The sequence below is a fragment of the Cydia fagiglandana genome, chromosome Z (genome assembly GCF_963556715.1).
Source record: "Cydia fagiglandana chromosome Z, ilCydFagi1.1, whole genome shotgun sequence".
Classification (NCBI taxonomy): domain Eukaryota; kingdom Metazoa; phylum Arthropoda; class Insecta; order Lepidoptera; family Tortricidae; genus Cydia; species Cydia fagiglandana.
Window position 1 is genome coordinate 15765349 of NC_085959.1, and position 21389 is coordinate 15786737.

General features: G+C 36.2%; 1 protein-coding gene and 1 long non-coding RNA gene across 3 annotated transcripts in view; one reads left to right on the forward strand and one right to left on the reverse strand.

The window, feature by feature from the left end:
* The window catches only part of LOC134679028 (potassium channel subfamily T member 2), a 160590-nt gene that overhangs the window by 91670 nt on the left and 47531 nt on the right, over positions 1-21389 (forward strand). For both annotated transcript variants that reach the window (XM_063537828.1, XM_063537829.1), the window contains exons 2-4: positions 14306-14385; positions 17309-17408; positions 20046-20244. In XM_063537828.1, coding sequence (XP_063393898.1) covers positions 14306-14385; positions 17309-17408; positions 20046-20244 — 379 coding nt within the window. The remainder of the gene's footprint in view (positions 1-14305; positions 14386-17308; positions 17409-20045; positions 20245-21389) is intronic.
* Positions 9959-10758, reverse strand: LOC134678452 (uncharacterized). The gene is made up of 2 exons (XR_010100184.1): positions 10514-10758; positions 9959-10376 (listed from the first exon to the last, which is right to left on the reverse strand). It is a non-coding gene; the product is annotated as an uncharacterized LOC134678452 (long non-coding RNA).

Below are 21389 nucleotides of genomic sequence, written 5' to 3' on the forward strand. Positions count from 1 at the left end.
CTCTTGTCTGTCTATGATAAGGGTCCTGAACAAATTTTTAGTTGGTAATCTTTTTGTAATTTTTTCCAAGACGATTTTTTCTTTTCTTTATATATAGAATACAAAAAATCGTTCCGCACAACCGAGGTTTAAACCCACGATTATTGACCACTACCTACACAGACTACACACACATACTTCATAATAATTAGCTAATAAATCTTATCTTATACCTTTAAACGAGCAATTCTTGTATATTTATTTATATCTATATATATATTTTTTTCGATGATCTCGGAAACGGCTGTAATGATTTCGATGAAATTTGCTATATGGAGGGTTTTCGGGAGCGAAAAATTTATCTAGCTAGGTCTACCAACTACCCATATCCTACCGACTGCGCCATGTAATGTTTTATAATAAAACCACTTGCTGCTGACGCTGTGTTTTTATTTAAAATAATTTTAGAATAACTTTTACAAATTAATGTCTTCAAACACCAAGAATATATCAGTGAGTCCACTATCGCTAACCACAAAGTTACCCAGTTCATTCTTCTTAAACTGCGCCTGTACTTAACAAATGCCGCTTGCTGTCACTGTTACTTTCACATGTATTGAGTCATTCAGTCTGTAGTTACGTTTCGTTGCATACATTACACTTATGTTTTTGAGTTTTTTTTATATTTTCCGATGGAAGCTCGGTCTCCCAGATGATATCAATATAAATGCAAAAGGATCTTTGCCTCTAAGCTTTTAATAGCTAGTTCTAGTAGGTACATTACTAGGGTATACTAGTAGGTACTAATTACTTGACTGGAATAGACAGTTCCTGTTCTTTTTATAATTCACCCTACCCATACCCCGTACAAAATGTTGGTAGCGTGTTTGTAGGCAAAATGGCCCTTTACTTTCGTCAGGACCGTCCGCCCATTTCTGTCTGCAATGATTTACGGGGTGAGTATATACGGTCTTACTGAGTAACTTTTACTATGGGATCAACCCCGAAATTGCGATAAAGAATTGGATGCTTCATATATACATTTTGGCTGGAGGCCGATTTTTAAAATTCTATCACTCTCACTATATTTCGTGTATTTCGTTAAATGATATCTCCACTACTAGGCGTTTCAATTCTACTAATAAAATTGAAATCGAGGGTCAATACCACTCGATTACAAATTTTATCGCTCGTATTTCAAAAATTAGCATTCCGCCGTTTTCCACCGATTTTCGAGTGACGAAATCAAGCGATCGAAATTCAAAAATCGCCTCCCTGGGCGTTTCTTTCCGTTAGTGTTTTTAAAAACACTTTCTTGTGCTATAACGAAATAACAGTTTGTGGTAAGAACGACAAACTGTTTTTATAAAAACGATGACAAAGATTCGGCGACATACGATAACATAGTCGCGCATAACGGACGCAACTATCGCAAAGCAAAACGCAACTCTCAAACTGTTTTATTCGTTTTCCGATAAGCAGGGACAGATATAGGTTATCTGCTAACGAAAGAGCGAGATGGAGATAAAAACGAAACGAAACGGATTGAGCTTTGTTCTAGGCGCGCTAGGTGCGCTTTTTACTAGGCCATTATATTCAAAAACTTCAATGTTCGTTAGACAAATAAGTGCTCTATTTTCTAAGCATTAAGGTTTAAATTGAGGAATCGTTTAATGCGTAAAATTAAAGCAAGTAGCGAAAGTAGCGTCAATTGAACAACGTTAAAATGATTCACGACGCTTAACGAACACTCGCTAGCATCACGAATTGAGGGGCCATTTTATGTGTGACCTATCGATTTATCTTTATAAAGTACTGAAGTTAGGGGTCAAGTTATATTAGACATTTGTGAGACGATGCAAATTAGGTATTTTTGAAATGTGAATTGCGTAGTGTACGTTTTATTACCTCAATGCGATTTCGTTTCGTTTCGTTCGACACACACAGGGAATCCAGTTATTTTAGAAACTGGGTTTGAAAACAGTTACGTGATTAAAAAAACGGTTACGTTTCGTTTTACGGAAAACTCGAAATGACCCAGCTCTACCCTGTAAATTATTGCAGGCTACTAAAAAACCAAGTAAATAATTTGACAGGTACAAGGCATGGTAAATTGCAAACTTTTGACTCGTAGGTAGCACGTAGTATGTTGTTCCCTACATACTACAGTCGCCATAAGATATATCCGAGCGGCCAAGGTAGTCATAAATATCTGAGCACGCCTCTAATTATCAAGACGCTAGAGTGCGTGCTCAGATATTGTGAACACCTTGGCCACTCGGATATATCTGATGGTGACTGTACAAGTAGGTACGTGTAGTGTGTAGTAGTAATTTTGGGGGTTAATTCCGATTGCAAATATGTATATTGATACTCAATCCTGACCATGGGTAAATTTTTCAAGAGGGTGATTTTTCGACATTTGTATGGCAATTTTTTATTTTTGGAAAATCAGATTTATAATCATTGCTTTAGAAAGGGTTTTTCACAACAGAAATATACTGTACGAGGCATCACTCTACTTTTTATAGTTAGCTAAATATGGACGTTTAAATACCGATATTTGTATGGCACTATTTAGCCATTTATAAGGCGCATTTGACATGTATATGGCATTTTTTCAACATTGGATGGCAGTATCAACATTTTATGGTACTTTTTATTATTTTTGTGGCATTTGTAAGACCCTGTCAACATTTGTATGGCAGTACTTTGTATACCACAATCGAGATTTATATGGTCAAACGGCTATTTTGACCCATACAAATGTCGCCATACAAATGTTGCCAATAATTTTTTTTTTGCGATATTTCCTACACAATATAACTGATTTACTTATTTATTTCACGATATATTATAACACTGTATTTGTAACTGTTATTGTAAAATACACATTTTAATTTTGACTGTATACCAACATATTAAGCGTCCATACAAATGTCGTTGTAGTTGTACCAAAATATAACGAAAGAGATTCTTGCCTCTTTTTATATAAATAAAACTGCTTCCACGTCCACATTCGATGTTGATTGACGCCCAACTAACCGCACTATTGCGTCGTAAATTTAATTTAACCGTTATTCAATAGACAAAGAAAATTTTGGGGGGTATCTTTAAGTCATAACAAAACAAGTGCCGCGCCTATAACTTCGAGTTATAGCCGTGGGACAGCAAAAAATGCCTAGGTATTTGAAAATTGACCCTCATAATAATATTTTAAATACACCCTCTGGTATTATCTGGTAACTTGGTAAGTACTAGTCGCGTGGTATGGCGCCGCGGTCAGGGTGCGGTTTAGCGTGGTAGCAAGTTTTCTAAAGCCCAATTCACACTTATGCGAAAAATTATACAATGTACCATAAGTAAGATGGCGCTCTAAACAATCGGAGTGGTGTCTCACTCGCACACGGCAAACTTTGTTTGTTTCTGTGTGAGTGTAAACGCTGGCGCTATCGGCGGCCTCCACACGCGTGCCGCCCGCTCAGTCGAGACCTGTCGCTCCCCGCAGCGCCTGCCTCGCGCGCGCTCGCGGCCCTGCACCGACACCACTCACCTCAACACAAACTTGCCACTGACACTATAAACTACTCGAGACTTCACTACCTATCACATTACTTCATACCCAATTTCAAACTGAACTATTAGCAGAATTAAGTAATTATTTACTACAAATTAAACTAATTACAAAATAGCTAACTAATATGAAAAACATAAACACTAATTACCTGATCCACACATCGACGATGTAAAGCGAATTAACATTCATTAAGTTCATTGTATTCGTTTGATACTAAGCATTGTTTGTAGCGATTAACTGCTTTGCACAATGAAGTAGAGTCGAGTGGTGCGTGAAATGAGTTACTCCGAACGAATGAGGTACAAGCAAAGCGATCAAAAGCTGTCTAGTTGTCTGAATAGTGAAGACGATAATTGCCGCCAAGTATTCCCAGTAGATCCCGCTGAGCATTCGAGCTGCAGCGGGCTCTGCTGCCCGCGCCGCGACTTCACTCACTCTACTTGTCAAACAATGAACGGTGTACTGACCGCATGAAGTAACATGGCTGCTGTTAGCAGATACAGTTCATACAACTGTTTAAATGGCTGGGACAGCTATGACAAAATACCAAGGTAGGTCGCAAGTCTGTAAACAAATGTATAGAAGATGATAATGTCCAATTTGTAACTTTAATATTGTGAAACTGCTACATTTACATAGAATAACCGCCAAATACGAAGCAATCACTTATAAATATTCTTTGTGTTTCGTTATTCTGTTAATTGTGTCAGCGTACAAGTAAACCGGCATACTAATTGAGAACGGTTTTTACAGAGGTCGTTTTGATTGTGAGCGCGAATGGTTTAGGTACTATTAGTACAGCACTGTAGTATGTACTACCTACATTGTTATACGTACTGTATGTAACGCTACAGATAGGTTTAGTGTAATAGTATTATTTCTAAGATTGAGAAATTCTGATAAAGACACGTACCGTTATATATGTACATATATATATATATATATACCCATACGTTAATTAGAGCGACGCTTTGTCGTTTGCAAATAATGTTCTCAACTTTACTACATGTGAAACGTATATTAACTTCTTAACATAATACATGAAAATAAATGCAACTTAATGCATTTAATGGCACTAAGTGCTACGGGTTACGCTCGTAACCCGTAGCCACGTCCTTGCAGTTTGTAGCGCGCAGTCGCTACGAACAGTGTACCCGACAGTCGGGTTCTTGTAAATGTAAAATGTTAATGTAAATGTAAAATGAAGTCGTTTGAACACAATTGTTTGGTTGTCCGACAGTCATATTTATATGGAAAGCTGTGCTACGACTAGTTAGGTGCTACGACGTAGTCTGTAGCAAATAAAGATAACGCACGTCTAGTAGCTACGGGAAATCGAAATAGTTATTTGTACAACAATAGATCAAAGTTTGATATTTCTTCGAGTGCTTATTTTGAGTCCCGTGCGAAAGATTCTATAATAGATTCACGAGCGTAGCGAGTGAATCTAATTTAGAATCTTGAGCGTAGTAAGGGATTCAAAAGCGCACGAGATGTAAATAACTTTGATCTCGTGTAGTACACAAAAATTTTCACCTTAAGCAGTGAGAACATACCTAGAGGGACAGAGATAATAGAACCCAAGTATATCGAACTGTATTAGACCCCGCATGTTGAAATGACATTTGACTATAAAGGTCACTTGAATGACATTTTGTCTCACTCAGTGAGCAAAATCGCATTTTGCTCACTGAGTGAGACAAAATGACTCAGTGAGCAAAATCGCATTTTGCTCACTGTTTTTTAGAAGCAAAGTACCCTTGTTCGAGCTGCTGAGGTGAAAAAGAAATTGTTTCCCCCGTTGTGAACCATGGGTCCAAAAAATATGAAAAAAATCGTGAAAGTAAAGACTAATAAGACTTTCAAGAAAAAATTTAGGCAATATGATCGATCCAGCCGTTTCTGAGTTTTTGCAAATAGTCCATTTTGACGGACGCGTAACTAAAGTGACTTGACACTTTATGGTAACATTCCATTTCTAACCGCAGCTAGACTCCTGGGGCCAAATTCGACACGTACAACTGTCAGATTTCGCATCCACGTCAAATCAACAGTTGATTTTATCGCATACTGAGTTATGATTCCATCAACGGTGGATAATATCATTTGGTACAACCAAAACTCCACTCTAAACTAAGGGTGGTTCGGTTTAGTTTGCTTGTCATCCTAACTGTGGATTGTTAATGTCAAATTTTGACATTGTACGTATTCGAGAACTTATGATTTTTCCCACATCAACGGGAGATCAACACGATACGTCAAACGTCGCTTGTCGAATAGGGGTCCTGTTCATTTTACTATGAAAATTGACAATGACAGCGACGCGTTCAGTACCGATAGTGCAGCTGCAGTTAGAAATGGAATGTTACCATTAGTTACCAGTTCCATAGAATGACACTTTACGGAACCCTACACCGAGCATGGCTCTACATGCTCTTGGCCGGTGTTATTTATATTTCATTAGCAGGTCGCTAAGCTTGCTTAAGTATTCTAGACTAAAAATTTCAATTATGATGAACAATTACGAAGAAACAACGTTGTCTTAAATAGTCTATTTTTATCTCTTTGTTAGCTCCTAAAGTATTGATCGTAGAATAAAAATAAACATAATCCGTGGAAAATTTTATGTGAAATCTTTTGTCTGGACTTATAATGTTATTTGTACAGATATTCGAGATATGAGCAAGAATATGAAAAAGGTCTACAATTATCTTGGTTTTACAAGTATTTGACAATGACCCAGTGTGCTTTCGAGGTCAGGGGCTTGTATTTAACAATAGCATTTTGTCACTATTAACATATAAAAATGCCAGCCGACCCTTACTTAATGAAAGGTGTCATCCCTTACTTTTTAATTTGATGATTAAATAACTTATTGGGAAACAAATGTGTTTAAACAAGATTTTATTACCGACTTCTGACTGCGCTTGGCGTTACATACGTAGGCCAATTGATACAATACATAGTTATATTACGCTGCACAATTTTTTTCTAATAATAAGGTATTAAATCACTAAAATTACTTCTTAACATCTATAAATTTTACTGATCAACTTCATTTCAATTGACATAATATTCATACCTCGGTACCGGCCTTGCCTAACCACGCAACATAGCTTTGATCTTAATATTCACGCTCACTTGGTTTATGTCTAAAGATTACTTACGACTGCATGCCTACTTATAGCCGCTAAGTAACCTATTACTTTTTGAGTAATGTAGATATAATTAGTTATCTACGATACAAGTGCGAAAAACAGAAAATTCGCAACGACTGGCGAATTACCTTTCGCACGTTTATCGTACGTTTTACAGTTCATGGCCCTTTAAATTTTAGAAGTAGTTACGTAATGTGCTTGTTATAGCACATGGTGTCGTAATCTAGCACCAGATGCAGGTAAATAAATTACAGCTGGCAGCAGACATGAAAATTAAATCAGGGGTCAAATTCGACATGTACTATGTATAACTGTCAGATTTCGCGTCCACATCAAATCAACACTTGATTTTGATTATATCTATCAAAATTTGGTACTACCCAAACTCAACCAAAATCAACAATCCCCGCGGAAGCGGGGCTCCGTCGACATCGCTATAAAGTTAAGATAAAACGGAAAAAATAATTCGGGCATTTTGCGTTCTAGACCGTTTTCGATGTAGACTAATTGCAATTTAGGCAAAACAACACACTAATAGTCATTTTGCGTTCTAGACCATCTGCGGATAACCCAATAGGAGATCAACACGATACGTCAATCATCGCTTGTCGAATACCACTTCAGCACAGTATAATAAAGAGTTCAGTTTTACGAACATACTTAAAAGAATCGGAAGGTTTAAGGATGATTTTATAACTATGTATGTTGTGGATTCATCACAACCACAACACACATTCTGTGATGTCATACTACTGGGGGCCTAGCCAAAACGCATTTCGAAATAAGATATCGCTAACGAATCGATAAAAAATGTATGGGAATGACAGGTACCGTAGATGAGTTTGTCGAAAAATATTAACGAATACAAAAATGTTAGCCAAGTTGCAATGTTGTAACGAAACGCAAAACTTTCGTTACTGGAATTCGATATCTGTCATACATTGCCTAGCCGAGTGACACTTTTGACATGCGAAATCGAATCGTTATCGCCTCCTAGGTGTCGATACGTAGCGAGAGCTATCCCCTTGCAGATAACTTATCGAAGCACAAGAAAATGCCGTATAATAGTGTTTGTAAATTAGAATTTGTAGTAAAAAGCATACTTTAACATTATTGTGGGCGGCGAACAACGCGGAAGTCTCGCTTAGACGCAGGCGCCGTCTGAAAAATCGCCTATTGGAACTGCTTAGGAAAGGACTGCCCTTAGCTGGTGGCTGGTGGCTTTATGCTACGGGGTCAGATCAAAGGATAGTGGGCCGTACGCAGCATTTCACCCAAAGGATCCAATGTGACCGAGGCGCTGAATATCTACCTATCTATATTGACAGTGTCATGGAAAAATGGATTATGCACCCACAAATGCAACACGAAACAACGTCCCTGCAAAGGTAAGAGTGAGCCAATAACTTATCCCCACATACCTAATAAGTATATAAAATATGTAATTGATGCTAAAATAACTTCTTATGTGTTCCTGTTACGTCTTCAAATATAAACCGATGAATGGTGTAGATTAAATTTGGTACCCATATGCACACAGGCAAGCACTTGTTTCTCAATAGGAAAGTGAATTGATTGTGTAAAGGCAAAGGTATATAGGTAAAGGCTTTACAAATATAGATAAAGACTCGGGAACAAATGTTCTTCACACAAATAAATGCCCTTCCCGGGAAGCAAAACCATAACCTTCATAGGCAAGGTCACTAACGACTAGCAATATTGTAGTGTCATCCCATTTTCTTAAATTGATTTGAAAGAGACGAGACTACAGTGTTGCTACTTTTTGATTTCTACAATTTCTTGTCGAACTGTACAGTAAGCTCAAGAAGACTTGTGTTGTGGGTACTTAGGGTACTTAGATAACTATATATAGATGGTCAAACCAATTTGTCACTCAGTAAGAACCAGGAAAACTATACTCATACTTTTGGGTGCTAGTACTAGTATATGACAAAGCTAGTATGATTCTCTCTGTCTTTGTTTGAAATGAGACAGTCCTTTGACAAACTATACTTAAATACATAGACAACACCCATGACTCAGGTACAAAATATCTGTGCTCATTACACAAACAAATTTCCTTACCGGGGATTCAAACTCAGGATTAATATCAGATTAACCGGCAGGGTCACTAGTCACTACCCACTAGGCCAGACCGGCTGTTGTTATGCATATAAATTATCAACCATATTAATGAAACTTTTCATATTATGAAACATATTGTATATGACTTCTTTTGGCAGGCGCAGGTACAGTCAGCTGCAGAGAAATGGTACCACTCCTGCATACAAACTTCTATGTAGCGGTGATACCTTTTCTCTGCAGCTGACTGTACCTACACACTATATAAAAATATATGTACTTACACAAAACATTTAGTTTTTTTTTGTCATATGACTGGTAGAGAATAGATAAATATTATAACCAAATGTTACAGAGTTTTTTGAAAAACTAAGCATTCATTTTGTTTCAGGTGACTTGGATATTCATTGCAGCCTTGACATATTTATGGTGCTCCAAAGCCAGGGTCAAGGGAAGAAACTATGACACATGTACAACCACAAAAATATATTGAGTGTTGTTTTACTATTTTAAAACACTACATAATATATGTGCAAACAAGAAAAGAATGCTTGGCTACTGATTTTATGCTGCCGGCAAAAAATACCTGCTGTATCTTTCATTAATAGATTTCCAATAAAATAAATTAACTTTTAACCCAATCATTGTTTCATTCATTTATTTATGGTGGTTACCACCTTAACCTTTGGTATGCTTAGGAGCAGATCTGCTCCCATGTACTTACCTATATTCAACTTTAAAAAATGCATTAATTTTGACGACCGGTCTGACCTAGTGGGTAGTGACCCTGCCTGCTAAGCCGATGGTCCTAGGTTCGAATCCCAGTAAGGGCATTTATTTGTGTGGTGAACACTAATATTTGTTCCTGAGTCATGGGTGTTTTCTATGTATATAAGTATGTATTTATCTATATAAGTATGTGTCGTTGCCTAGCACCCATAGTACAAGCTTTGCTTAGTTTGGGGCTAGGTTGATCTGTGTAAGATGTCCCCAATATTTATTTATTTATTTTATTTTATTTAATTATGATTGATATATAAATTACAAATTGTTGACAGGAGCATACAAAAGGTTAAATATGAATAGCCAGTAGCTTAGCGGGTGAGATTCCCTTCCCAAATTTCCATTCAAAGCAAAGATGGTAGGTAATTAAAAAATAATATTAAGTAATAATATGATTTATTGGTTTTGGTTTCACAGGCAGCTTTTATCTTATCTAATGCATAACATCTATGTATTCAATGTTCGCTTGACTTTTGTTAATTTCGAAAATGTTTGAAGTCTATGAAGTAAATGAGTTCACTGAGGTTACACTGATTCGGGCAAACCTGTTCACAATTTCACTTCACGGTTTGAATCATTACTAACACTTAAAGTATTGTCTCTTCTGGTCAAGTAAGCCAGCAGTGCACGTCCTTAGCACTGGTAACTGCCATGAAGGCGTCATTGCAGCGGCAGCTTTGACTGTTCGTGCCAACTTGGCGAGGACTTCTCAGCGTGGAAGAAGAGCCCGCGGAGCCCGCTCTTGCCCGCTCTGGCTGCGCCGCCGCCTTGATTGGGGCTGCGGTGACGACGGCTGTCTGAAATTGTTAAACTTAGGTCAAAATTATATGCAATTAACAACGCACTCTTCAACTATTACACTATATAGAGTTATTTTATCACGAAATTGTAATTAACTAAGTTAAACAAATGCCAAAATATTTCATTTGCTTACCGATAAAACAATTATTTTCTCCAAAATTAGATTCGCTGTTCACTTGACACTCTTGACAGCTGACGTTTCTTGACAGTTTTGAACGAGAACCACAGACTAAAATTAATTTTTATCGACTTGGCCCGTCGAATATGCGATAACTAAAAAGATTGCCTCTTGGCTAGGTTATTATAAACATTATCGACCAGTCGCTCGCGAACGTAGAGATCGAATCGATACGGAGCGAATGTAATTTGGCTACGGGCCCTGGTTTCTTTTATGAACTCCATGGTACGAATCATTTCGACGATTCAGACAGAGAAGCTAATTTGACTGGTGACTAAAATAGCTCATTCGAGTAGGCGTATCAGAAAGCATGTGAATGAATTGATTACCTAGAATAATTAAGGACAAAGTCAATTCGCAACGATTGTTAGATACTTATGTATATATACTGTGTAGATACGAGTACGCAAAAGTGGCCTCATTAATATACTCGTAGAATACGTCTTTATTGTACTTAGTTTATATTTACTGTTGTAGTTTAGGGCTTGTGCACAAATCACGTGCGGTTCGATAGGGGGAGGTGGGGTCACGAAAAAATCACGATAGATCACGTTGGGGGAGATGGCATAAGGAAACCTCACGTGTATTTTTCTACAGTGAACAAAACTAAGAAAAAAACCCTACCACATGAGTAGGTACATACTTTTTCTCGGTTTCGTTAAACATAAATCTTCACTCTGCACTTCAAATTAGCGAGTTTATTTAACGAAAATAGAAACATAAACATGATTTTCTATTTACAATACTAATTATCTTAAAATTAGGTCGATTGAAAAAAAATCAATAAAATACACGTGAGGTTGTGTGGGGGGAGGAGGGGTAACCAAAAACCTCACCAAATATCACCAAGGGGGAGGGGGAATCAAAAAGTAGCCGAAAACCCCTCGTGTGATTTGTGCATAACCCCTTACTGAGTACAACAACACTCTGCGAAACTACATTCTAACCATAATTATCCCAGTACATTTGAATTCTCATTTATGGATCTACTAAATTAGTTCGGGAGAGACTAACTAAGTTTGTAACTAGCAGATCTGTTAAGTGGTTTGTTTGTCTAGAATGGGTAAGCCACTTTTATATCGTTTAAGCTCAAAATTGATGCAATTAGTTTACTTACTAATTAATTTAATGTCATGCTGCTACCATTTGTTCAGCTTTGTGTACCTACCTAACTGTTGGAATAATTTAGTATATTATTTATTTCATTTTATTGTTTATACGTATTGTACTGTATCATCTCTATATGTATAAAGCCAATTGTTATACGTTAAAACAGAACAGCACACTGCAAAACTGCAAAAACTAACTAGCTATATTATATAAAAACTTACGTTCGAAATAGGTTACTAAATAAGGACTTTCTCAAAATAATTCAGTGCCAACTGACATATAATAATAAATAAATCTTCTGGAAATATTGCCTCATTAGGTACACGATACCCTTATTGGGTGTGGCAATATCAGGTACTTACTTAGTTATTTATTACTCATCTTTATTGATAATTTCGAAGTATTTGTATTTTAATTAATTATAATATGTCATAATATAAGGAGTATTATATGCAGTACAGCGGATCAGCATTACCATACAACGTGGCAATGCTACCAGCCTTCAGGGCCTTCAGCCTCTGGGCATGCTGCCATTAGACGGCGATTTGGGGCAAATTTTCTATTTATAGTTTAAATTTAATTTTAGTTTGAAATTTATACTTTAATGCTTAAATTATTGGTGTTTGTATTACTTGTTTTAATATAGTACATATTAGTTTACAAGTAACGGTATTTAATTACAAAAGTAATTCTTCGGTTTTTGATTAATGTCACATTTTAAAATTAATCAGAACTTACTTGTTTTCTCCGCAAACAAACATAAAACAATAAAATGAATATATGTAGGTAGTAATGATAAAACCTCTTGTCCCCCGGGTACACCCATACACCCTCGGTATCCGTCCTCACGCAAGCGCCGTTAACTCGCTTTTAATGTCTACACTTACTGTAAAACAAAATGTTTAACCTTTTATTGCTGTGTCTCGTTTTTCCTAATACATAAAATGAACATATAGCTCAGTCAGTACTTCTCTAATCTATTTACTTCACGTATGTCAGACATTACTTATTACATACATACAATAATGTTGTGTTATTCGGTTAGGTTAGGTTAGGTTAGGTGCCTCTGAGTAAAACACAAAATTTTTCACTATACGCCACAAGGAAAATACTTACTGTAAAATATCGAACAAAAACAAATAGTGATAGCGGTACAGCCTGAAATTCGGAAATCAGCTGCAAATGGTGTTAAAGGAATGAAAATCGGCACGATTAATCTTTAGGCCATTTGAATCAATTTGACCCGTAGCACCAAAAAAAGAAAACAAACGGAAAGGAATTATGACGTCATCTTTGTTTTGTATGGAAAAATAAAAAAAAATGTTCAGAAACCTATCGTGTGTGGTATTAAATGAAAGGGCATTTTGAGCCGGTTCTAAAAATATATCACATTATAGTTATTTCCGGCACTTGCATTCAATTAAAATAAAAATAATTTTCAAAACATACCCAGTTTGGGCTCCTCCAGATACAAAACCGTTGAATTATTTGTTGCAAAATATACCTCAAGTAATACCCAATATCCTCATATCTAACTCCAAGAAATTAATTTCGAAAATATTTAAATTTGTATTTTTTTTTAATTTTTATTATTACAAATTGTGATCTACACATATATACACATATATACAAGCCCTGGTAAGGGCATTTATTTGTGTGATGATGATGATGAACACACAAATAAATGCCCTTACCAGGATTAGAACCTGGGCCCTCCTGCTTCATAGGCAGGGTCACTATCGACTAGGCTAGGAGGCCATTTCATTGATAGATCACAATTTGTAATAATAAAAAATAAAAAATAATACTAAAACTAAATATTTTCGAAATTAATTTCTTGGGGTTAGATATGAGGATATTGTGTATTACTTGAGGTATATTTTGCAAAAAATAATTCAACGGTTTCGTATCTGGAGGAGCCCAAACTTGGTATGTTTAGAAAATTATTTTTATTTTAATTGAATGCAAGTGACGGAAATATAATAATGTGATATATTTTTAGAACCGGCTCAAACTGCCCTTTCATTTAATACCACACACGATAGGTTTCTGAACAATTTTTTTTATTTTTCCATACAAAATAAGATGACGTCATAACTCCTTTCCGTTTGTTTTCTTTTTTTGGTGCTACGGGTCAAATTGATTCAAATGGCCTAAAGATTAATCGTGCCGATTTTCATTCCTTTAACACCATTTGCAACTGATTTTGGTCAACCGCTACTACTAAAAGCCATATTTATCATTCAAAGTCATCATAGTCAATTCAACAACAATAAGGAACAACTCAAAATTTGCGTTTGATTACTATGCCCCACTTACCCCACATGTGGATAAAATGCAACTCGCTCAGTTTTTGAACAATCAAGAGAGCCTTAACCAGCTGGAAATCAGGGAAGTCTTCAAACTGCCAAAGCGCTGATTTTATGTTTACGTGGCAAAAGTCAGATTTTGGGTCCCATTTACCGTTCTGCAATTCAGTAAATATTACCATTGCAGGTCCTTTTGATTAGAGCGACCCAACATGATGCTTTCCAGTCACAATTGATTTCTGCGCATCTTTAAATATATGCTGTCTTTTCGCACTGTTTTTTTTTAATAAGTACCTACACCAATTATCATTGTTCTGTTTTGTTCCAGAGTACGTGTGGAGTACTACGTGAACGAAAATACTTTTAAGGAAAGACTGCAACTATATTTCATAAAAAATCAACGATCGAGTAAGTACATTCCAAATATCCTACCATTATAAAAAGACCGTATCATTAAAAGTAACAAAAAGTCATCATCATCTCAGCCATAAGACGTCCACTGCTGAACACAGGCCTCCCCCTTGGATCTCCATACGTGCCGGTTGGAAGCGACCCGCATCCAGAGTCTTCCGGCGACCTTCAAAAAGAAGTACTTACCACATATTATTTCGTCAATACTTAAACTTAATCAATTCATAAGTACACATGTTTAAAGTAAAAACAAGATACTAAATCCTGGCGTAGGTGGGTGGGTAGTATCTACTTAATAAATAAAATAATAAGCTGCAAATAGATTAAACATTAGAATTAAATAAGTGGAATTACCGCTAATAAGCATATCAAAAATCAAAAATCAAACTACATTTATTTCAGATAACTATGATATTCACTCCGAGATAACGTTTATAGCAATTATAAACAGGTACCTAGTTTAAAAAAATGTATTAACAGCAGTTAACAGGTCAGGTTACGTTACTTAATTATTTATTGGTTAATCCAAAAAATCTGAAAATGGAATCACGCAACAAAAACAATGTAGGTATTCTTTAGTTTCGCGAAGTGTCAGTGTTTTCAAAGTCAATGGCCTAATTCAAAATGTTCTTCCTTGAATTGCGATAAAGGAGCTAGTCGCCCGTCTGCTGAGCCAAACCGACAGACAAGCATCGACACCCTACTCAAGTGTCGGCTGCACTGACACCTACCCTCTGCAATACTCATTCACTATTGAATGTTGTCATATATATTCGGGGCCAGTGAGCCCACTCGAATCAAATCCAACTTCTAAAGCAATTTGTCTACATACATTACATACATACATAATATATTAACAAATAACTGTAATAAAATTTATGAAAGTTTTGTTAATAAAGACTACAGAAGAAAACAGCGTATTAAAAATAACAAAAGAGCTTATTAATTTACGCCTGCACGCGGGCTAAATAGGTGTGCCGTTAACGTGTATGTGCTATGTACTTAGTTTTAATTCGTATTTTGCGTAAAGTAAACGCATCAGATACTCGTACATAAAATAAAACCATCGCTGAAGCGCCACGACGTCGACGACGTCGTCGTAATGTCACCGAATGTTTATTATTAAAGCGAAATAAAATGTTCAATCCGACATGAATTGTTAATTTTTCTGTTCAGTATAAAGGGTTAAAATTTTGATAATTGATATTATAAATGTTTGTATGTCGACTCGACGGAATGGGCAAATCTATTTAAAGCTGTACCAAAATAATTTGAGTTAGAATTGGGATGTTTTTATTGTTTCTACTCAGAATAACGAGCTCTTTCCATTATTATTAAAAAAAAATAAGTCCTAAAAATTTTGGCCGTTTTAGTTCTGGACGTTACAGCTTTTAACACAACCTTCTATGATCGTAACAAAACGAACAAAAAAAAAATGAATGTAATTTTGGGGACACATTTTTCCCCGTATATTAGGATCGAATGAGCTCGTGATTCTGAGTGGAAAAAATATAAAAACTCCAATTCCATCTAAAATGTACAACTTCAAATATAAATGCCCAATTGGCACATTTACTCGTATTGGCTCCTCTATACGATGGGCCAACGCCGGCCACTCCAAGGGACGCATTTATGCGTTAGAGGGAGCAAGTGATATTGCTATCTTATTCTACCGCATGGCTGCGTCCCTTGGAGTGGCCGGCGTTGGCCCATCGTGTACAGGAGCCATATAGTTTGTAACCTAGAAAAGAACATACTTAGGACATTTTTGAGTTCAAAATTCATCCCTAGAAGGGATGCAATGGGATAGCGATTTAAAACAAAACTAAGGGGAAGGGAAATGTTGTGCAATATCTAGCTAGATGTGACACTGGCTAAGGAACTGAATTGGAAAAATAATGTTCTATTCGTTAACATAAGCAAGGCATTAATAAGTGATTAGCATGTACCTATTTACTTATACTATACAATTTTGGCATACATAATTTCAATTTACAAACGTTCGAAACGGATAACAAAATTTGGTTGATTGTCAAAAAGACTTAAGAAAAGGAATTCTAAAAGAAAATGTTACATATCGTGACTACTTTGAAAATAACTCGTATCTTATTCTGTCAATCAAAAGAAAAATGTGGTAAAACTAAGTATGGGATGCATACAGAGTTCATGCGTTAACTCTGAGTAGTAGTGCCAGATGCGACATATTCTAAAATTATGTGAACTTTCAGTACCGTAAAACGGGGTGAGTAGGTTTCGCGGGGAGAGTTGGGTTAGGAATGGGGAGAGAAGGTTTGAGAGGGGGGTGAGAAGGGATTTTAAGACTACTGCTACAAAAATAATGTATTCTAATTTAAAATGGGGCTATAGTAATACGCATAATAAAAAAAAATCGATCCAACAATCTTCCAAAATCAACTTTGTATGAAAAACCCTCTCACCCCAAATACGAGGCACTACGGGGTGAGGTGGGTTTTCCTCTTTATCGTCAAAGTTATGAAATGGAACTGCCCAAAATAAAATACAAACTAAAATACAAACCTCCGAACCACTTATTATATAAACCATTCAGTTTTCACATGTAAAAATAAAATTTTATCGAGGTTTGAAAGTCAAATTTCACCCAACTCACCCCATTTTACGGTATGACCCTTTGGTATATGCTAAATAATTTGAATTTGATTTAAATATTGAAATATAGGTCTGTAATACATATTGCAAGTTACCGCGAAAAGGTGAAATAAAAGGTACATTTAAATGAGAAAAAGGAGTTACTAGAGTGCGGATTTACGAATCCGCCAAGGTACACCAGTAAATGTAGGTTAACGTCGCATGGTGGAAACCCTATTTCACGAAGTAGCATGCTAAGTGCGAGTGAGTGGTTCCGGCCGTGATATGCAATAACTCTTTCTGTTTGTTACAGGTTTACGTATTAGAATAGCAAACTTGTTTTTCAAACTTCTGGCGTGCGTCTTGTATATTTGCCGCGTCGTCGCCGACGGAGATCCTATTACTGCTTCCTGGTAAGTTAGCACCTATACTTACATGGACAGATTGTACATGGTTCATACTTAAATCCCACACCCAAATAAAGCGGAAAAGCCGTAAATATACCAAACATCAAACATCAACATTTATTCAGCAAATAGGCCACAAGGGCACTTTTACACATCAACATTGAATTTACATAAAAGCAAAAATAATAACATCAACAATTTTATAAAATAAAACTAACAATTCAATCTAACGTATTACAATTACTAAGAGATGTATATGGTCTCTTAACGTCGAATTACATACAAAATACAGATAAAAAAACACACAAAAAATCTATAATATTTAGAGGTGTAAATGTCTCTAAGTGTCAGAACTATAAGATTAAATAGTTTATCAAGTTATCCTTAGAGATGTATAGGGTCTCCAAGAGTCAATATCCTGTATAATTAATACATTCATTAAGAGAAAAGAAACATACGAGAACAGAATGAGGTGTCTCACTGTAATTAATTAATAAAAATTAAGTTACTAAGTATAATAGCTCGTGTTAGCTTAAACAGACCAGTCTCCACAAACAGCACCCGTTCACGAGTATGACGCGTATCTCAGCCATCGCCTCCCTCAACCTTCATTCGGGCATACCCTGGCATGGTATTAGTACTTCTAGAAGAAGATATGCTAAGTCAAAGGTAAAGTAAGAAAAAAAATATATTTAGGTACAAACATGTTCATGGATAAAAAAATACTATTGGTCTAGAACTCGAGATAGGTAATGGAAAACTTGGAACTTAATTGGGATGGCGTGAGGGTGTTTGTGAGGTTGTTTAAATAACAATTGCATGTATTGAAAGTTTGTTATATTACGAAAAGTAATTTTTATATAAACCTTAACACATAAAGTGGCGATGTTTGTTGTCTCGTTGTAAAAATACGAGTTTTGAATTTGTGGGAGCGACCGAGCCACTACTCGTTATACAACGCTGAGCCGTGAAGAGCCATCACTTGCTTGTAGAGGGAGAATACAATGAGGCGAGTCTTGTGACCGCTACCATCTCAAAAACTTACTGTGAGAGTACAACACAATACAAATATTTTCATTGCATAATTAGAAACGGACACACTAAGAGTAGAACTAATGATAGAGGAAGGTGATACCAGTAAATTGTAAATACTATTTATTAGTATTAGGCCCACTTGCGCCATCCAGGGTTAGCCAAGTAACTCAGTGTTAACCGGTTATGGTAGGTACAAATGTTGTTATGTTTAATTGAATCTAGATTTATAGTAATTTTGATGTAATTTATTGTTATATGAAAGTGTTTAGTTTGTTATAATTTTATGTAAATTACGACCCTAGTTGATCGAAATAAAATTATTTGTTTTAATTTAAACCTGGAGTTACAATTACCTACAATTTGACCCGATTAACTCCGAGTAGTGGCTAACTCTGGATGGTGTAGGTGACCCTTAAAATGTAGGTAATATAAGTACGATGTATTACTACTACGGCTAGTGTAACAATAATAATAACTAACGATTATGTAATCCTTATCGTATGATGTTTATGTTAAATATTATTTTCGGCAAATCAACCTGAACCCAGTTTACAACCTTATAACCACCTCTGAGGACATCTGTATTTACAATTTATAGATTGTAACAATGTGGTACGTCCCACAATAAAAAAGAAAACATATACATTTAAGCTACGTTACTTGGTTATTTAAAACTTTAAAAGCGCGTTTTGTATCCTCCGGTAGAATTTACAATAATTCTCAAAACAACAGACGTTTTATCCATACGCAGCATCATGTGCGATGTACATAGGTATTTTAAATTTATGAGATATTTTCCTTAATTGGGTACTTAATGACTACGTTTTTAGGCTTCCGTAGGCAAAAGGGCATTTTAAGCGACAGATTGGAATATCGTTCCAAACGGGAACGCAGCCAGCCTTATAAGTAAGGTTCCATTACAATAAAAATGGTTTTGCTTGTTCAGCGTTGTTTAATCCTACTATGTATTTGTCTCATACATTTTAAAACTTACAGACTGATACAGATGTGGTGCAAAATTGTTTTTCATCGTATTTTCTCGGGGTTTCAAATGACTTGCCTATACATATAGACTACGTTCCATTACCTTTCAAGATTTACGATTGACTTACGACCGCGCACTGTATCGCTTTACAGCTTATGCCCAGGATGATATTTCAAACTATATTTGGTTGTAATCGGGCTATTGTCGTATCTATACTCTATCTATAGTGTAGGTATTTCAACGATCTGTTGCCATCCTGAGTGTAAACTCACGTAACTCGCCCGGGCATTTATTAACGCTATAAAACAAATGGCGACTAAAGTAGCGAGTGAACTAAAAAAATAATGGCTATTGGAGGAAGTATATAATGCACAAGTTTCAAACATTGATTATATCTTGGTATCAAAGTTCTTCTGGTAGGTAAGTAGATTGTTTGGATAAACCGTGAACCCGGATTGGAGCAATACGCTCATCAATCACTCAATGTGTACACAATTAGACCATTACCGTTGTATACAAAGGAAGACATTTCATCTTCGTATACAAATAACAAATAGGATGTCGTTTCTAATTTCCATTAACACTAGAGGCGAAGTTCAACTAGAATTGTTTATTGCTTCCAGTTACGGATGTAAGGTCGGAAATAAGACTGAATTTGAATATTCCGCGAACTTAACGGAGGAGGAGTTTCAAGAGCACCCGATTATCAACTGGGATGGCATAATATGGGTCAACAGACCTCTCTACCTATGGGGAGTGCAAGTCATACTAGCAATGATCTCTTTCACGGAAGCTATCCTTATAGCATATTTAGGATATAAGGTATGAGCCTCCTTGTTATGTAGTAAATCCTGAGTTACCTACGCATGACCAGCCAAAGCCCAAATATATGTGTACCTAAATAAAAAACCTTAAGATATTATTTTGATGAAGATTTTGTTCGTTTGAGCCTTCCTCGTTTATCACGAAAATACACTTAAAAATGAAGATAAATACATGATACGGATACTGTCACATGTGTTAGTAGCGTGTTAAAGTAGTTTTCATTTCACCAGCTCGGAATGATTTCACAAGTCAATTATATTATGTATAGTTGCAAAGTTACATCTTGAGTATGACAATTCTACTACAATTTATACACTAAAGGATGACTCACGCTAGACCGGGCCGTGGCCGGGCCGGAGCTTCCGGAGCTTCGTTTTCTATGGAGAGCATCACGTGATCACCGGGGCTCGGGCGTGGCACGGTGCGGGCCCGGCCCTGTCACGGCCCGGAGCCTCCTGACGGCCCGGAGACCCAATTTTTCTCTTCGGGTGGTATTCTACTAGTTTAAGATCTTTGTCCAATATGCATTGCGTCTCACTCTCTCATTAAGCAAAATGTGAGACGCAAATACACATTGGACCAAGATTGGACAGATGGAATACCACCTTTCACAATATACATGCCCGGCTGCGTCGGGATATATTTGCCAAATTAAGAGGATTGCAAAACGTCATAAATTTGTTTGTTAAATATGATGGTATAGCTAATTCGTTACTTGGTCGGTTCATATTAGGTAGGTACTTGGCGTCAGCCCATCGACTTCCCATACTACCTATGATAAATTATGAACGTACTTGTTACCAACATTGAGGCATAGAAATAATCTTATCGAATTAAAATGACTGCTGTTGCATTTTGGTAACACATACCATACTTGCTTTCAACTTAGACGTATTATACAGATTATACTTACTTTTTTTAGGTTGGTATTATCGGTAGTAAAACGTCAATAACGTCGTTTTAAATTGTTGTGAACGTGGAAATACGTGTTTATTTTTTATTTTGATTTAGACAAAATACTTTAGTTGTTATTAAATTGGGGCTAAATCTTTATGAAAATGTGAAGTTTGTGGTGGGCGTGTAAGAAGACTAACTACTGACATATTTTTGGCCAGATTTCCACTTGATCCGAACAGGTCGGT